Source organism: Elephantulus edwardii, unplaced genomic scaffold (genome assembly GCF_000299155.1).
Source record: "Elephantulus edwardii isolate Elephantulus edwardi_28Jun2011 unplaced genomic scaffold, EleEdw1.0 scaffold00004, whole genome shotgun sequence".
Taxonomy (NCBI): domain Eukaryota; kingdom Metazoa; phylum Chordata; class Mammalia; order Macroscelidea; family Macroscelididae; genus Elephantulus; species Elephantulus edwardii.
In genome coordinates, this window is record NW_006399754.1 from 2,637,092 (window position 1) to 2,641,364 (window position 4,273).

Here is a 4,273-nt window from a genome sequence, read left to right on the forward strand (position 1 = left end):
GTAAAAAATTAACTGTACTTGTCGGTCTGACCAGTACAAAGGTCCAGTCTCTCAATGGCCAGAGGATAGAATCCTTGGGATCGGGGCAAAGGTTTCCAATGCAAAGGCTGCTATGAGGGGGCAAAATGGTCAACAAACCTTAAATGAGATTATTCCCAAGACTCATACTGAGAGGAGATTCTGTGAACAGCCAGAAGTAAACAGCAGGCCCTGTACCCACTGCCCCTACCTGGCTGTCTGCTGAGTTACCGAATGATCAGACTAACTAGAAAACAATGTCATATTGAAATGCTCCCCCTAACTTGAAATACATACTCAAAGTCAAAGGAACTAGCTAGAATCCAATGTCTAAGAAAATAATAATTTAACAAAATGTCACAATTTATGAATAAAGAAATTAGGTTTTTAGACATGAATATTTTACATACATTTATCTCTATCTAATTTTCCCATTCATTTATAGACTGATTTGACAAAACTGTTCCGTAGCAGTCTTTTAAAATTTATTTTTACTTTATATTGGTTCAAATACAAAAGTCATAGACATTGCATTTCATTTATAAACCTTGTCTTTTGCCCATTCTTTCATTCACATTTTGTTTCAAATGATCATTCCCACACACTGTGTTTTAGAAATGTAATCACTATTGATCAGTGCCCACTATCACCCAGTCTTTTCAAGTCCTGCTGAGTCTTTCCTAGTTGTTCCATAGTAGTTTGAGCACCATGAGGCTCTAAGCCCGGTCTAGAGAAGGCAGAGATAGCCTTAAGCAGCCCACCACCTGTAAACTCAAACCCACGGGATTAGAATTGTGATGGCGGTGGACAGCCTGGGGTGTGGAGGCAGCGGTACTTAAGTGAGCCTGGGAGAATGAGAAAGAGACTTGGTGACACAGCGCTTAAGTGTCCTGCTACTAACCAAGAGGTCAGTTATGAGTCAGTTTGGATTAAACATCAATGATTTGGGAGTTTATTTGTGCTGCTGAACTGAACCTAGACTTCCACTTGTTGACTGAGAAGCTGTATGAACTAACTAAGGAACTGTGCCTTGTTAATCTAGTTTGGGATGACTGGACTAAACCTGGACTTGCACTGTGTGATATTCTTTGCCTCCTCCACTCCTTAGCCTATTTCCTTAATAAACCCCACAATTGTTAGTAAATTCTGTGAGCCAATTTGCAACGAACACTGAAGCCAGTAATTGGTAGAAATAGGCCCAGGAGCATGTAGGGTGGCATGTCTGACCATGTCGTTATTTGTTTAGTACCACAGATGTTACTGATGGAGAAAGTTCCACTTTATGAAGCAGGTAGAAGTCAGACCCGGGCACCCTCATGTTGCATCTGCTCCTTTCACAGAAGTCCATGGGATATTCAGTATCCTTTGCCAGTTTTGGCAAACAGTATTTAACAGCCTCACAGAGGTAGAATTCCCATAATTCTGTATACTTCCCCCATTTACTGCATGATCCAGGGGTTAATATATTCACAGAGCTGTGCAGCTGTCACCACAATCTAATTTTAGAATCCTTCCTTCACTCCCAAGAGAAATCCATACTCAGTGGTAGTGACTTCTCATGTCCCCCCAAACTCCTGGCCTGTCATTCGCTATCTTGAGTCATCTGAGTTATGTCAACTCCATGTGTGACAGGCAGAATTGTAATGCAGAGTTCTCACTGGCCAGTTTTTCAGATGTAGATCACCAGGCTTTCCTTCTTTGGTACTGCTGGAAGACTCAAACTTCCCACCTTTTGGTTAACAGCCAAGTGCTTTCCCCTGTGAACTGTCTGTACCACCCAAGGGATTCTTCCCAGTTCACTCTCACTCCCTAAAGATGCTCTCATTCTGGACGTTTCATAGAAATGAAATCATACACTATGTACAGACACACATTTAACTGATGGCAACACTTGCAATTAATTTCAAGGGACAAACAGCTTTAATTTTAATTACTTACACATTAAGTACTTACACAATGAAGCAAGCACACCCTCTGAGTCGGCAACATTTCCTACAAGAGCTAGGTAGACAAAAGCACCTTCCTAGAAAGAAACACACACACACTAATGTAACATCACAGCTGCAGGATAGCAGGCAGAAACACTGCACTGTATGTTACTCTCTCTCACCTACTGTCCCCCACATCCATCAGTGCCTTTGAAGCAAAACCCTCAGGGTTAGAGACCTGGACTTTGAAAATCACCATGTTCATGTGGCCATTTGCCAAGCTGAGCAAACTCACTCATAGTGACCTTGCATGTGTCAGAGTAAACCTGTGGTACTTGTCTTTTTACGTTTATTTTGTTGCTGTTGTTGAGAATATACACAGAAGAGAATGGAAATCCAAAGTCTCTGTAAACTTTCATTAAGATTAATAAATAAAACTTTTAAAAAAGAATATACATAGAAAAACACCTACTCATTAAATGGTCCATATTAAAATTAACACGTGACACTGATTGCCTTCTTCCAGTTGTGTAACCCTTCTTATTCTATCAGAGTTGTTCCACCGACTTCACTATTCCTTAAGTTCCCTACAGAATCCTGAATCACTGACAGATCTTCAAAGACCACACAATGCTCAAGGCAGATAGTCTCCACCAGCTAAGTTAAACTACTGTTTGTTTGAATAATATGTTATTGTGGTTTTAATGACAGTTTTCACAGCAAGTTACTTCCCTTGGGCCAATAGCCTTCATTTCATCTTCTACATTGTGTCAAAAGAGCTTTGGTAGCCTAGCAATAAGGAGCTGTCCTGTCAACCCAAAGGCATGTGGTTCAAATCTACCAGATCCACTGGAGAAAAGAAGAGCAATCTCCTGTATGATGTAATGCCTCAGAAAACCCGAAGTCAGTTATGGGTCAGTTTTGACCTTATGGGACACAACAACAATCTTGAAACAACATTGCCATTAGTGTGCCCTTATTATTTTTGCTTTAGATTAAATGGTGACCTATTAGACTCAACTCTTCTTGTCATCAAGTTGAAACTCAAGGTAATTAGACTCCAAGGGATGTAGTTTTTCAGCAGAGTATCAGTGCCAGAGAGGAAGACCCTCAATGAGAAGGATTGATTAAGTGACTGGGGCAATGGGGGTAGATGTGTCAGAGGCAATGCGATTGGCACAGGATAGAGCAGGGTTTAGGGCTGTAGTACATAAGGTCGCCATGAGTCAAAGGCTACTCACAACAACAACAACAACAACAACAACAAATCAATGTAACTGAAAAACAATTTGGACAATAACATGTTTTTAATGCAAAAGAATAACGTTTAGCAACAAAATAATGTGCACAATAATTACATGAAGTGTTCTCTTAATTTTGTTAAAATAAACCCCTGCCTCAAGGGCCTACAGGCTAATGAGTGTGGTAACAGAGTGCAGGGCAGGGAAACTAGCCCAACCCCAGGCACAAGCCCTGAATGACTTTGCGAGGATAGTACTGCTCTCTGAATAGAATCCCAGAATGTTGCTTCTGGTCTTTGTTTAATTAAGTCTTAGTTCTATCAGCAAGCAGTAACAAAGCAGTGCTTTTACCACCTTTCAGCTATTATGAGTAATGCTTCCATAAATATTCATGGACAAGTTTTTGTGTGGGTATGCTTTAATTTCTCTTAGGCAGGTATGTAGGGTTGTAACTGCAGGACTGTATGCTAATTCTATATGCTAACTCTTTGAGGAACTGTCAAACTGTTGCCTACAGAGGACTGCACCATCTACAAAGGATGAGAATTCAGATTTCTCCACACATTTACCTTAACAGATCCTCATTCTAGCCTTGCTGGTGGGTCAAAAGTGGTTTGATTTGCATATCCTTGCTGAATAGTGATGCTGAGTATATTTTCAGAGTTTATAGGCCATCTGTTGACTTTCCTTGGACAAGTCTATTCAGATCTTTCACTCATTTTCAAACTGTCTTTTTCTTATTAGTTGTAATAAATAGTTCTTTATATATTAGAGACATAAATATCTCTTCCCATGTATTTTTAAAAATTATATTGTTGTTATGTGCTGTCAAGTCGCTTGTGACTCATAGCAACCCTATGCACAACAGCCCTAAACTCTGCTCTGTCTTGTGCCAATACACTCCCATCCCAATTACCCCAGTCACTGAATCAATCCACCTCATAGAGGGCCTTCCCCTCCTGCGCTGTCCCTCCACCCTCCCCAGCATGATGTCCTTCTCCAAGAACCAGTCTCTTCTTACAACATGTCCAAAGTATGTTAGATGGAGCCTCAGAATCATTGCCTCCGAAGAGCCACCTGGTGTAA

At 40.7% G+C, this 4,273-nt stretch overlaps 1 protein-coding gene across 1 annotated transcript in view; it reads right to left on the bottom strand.

Moving 5' to 3' along the window:
* Positions 1-4,273, bottom strand: part of EBPL (emopamil binding protein-like) — a 14,111-nt gene that overhangs the window by 4,687 nt on the left and 5,151 nt on the right. Inside the window, exon 2 of the mRNA XM_006879507.1 lies at positions 1,972-2,041. Within this exon, the coding sequence (XP_006879569.1) occupies positions 1,972-2,041 (70 nt within the window). The remainder of the gene's footprint in view (positions 1-1,971; positions 2,042-4,273) is intronic.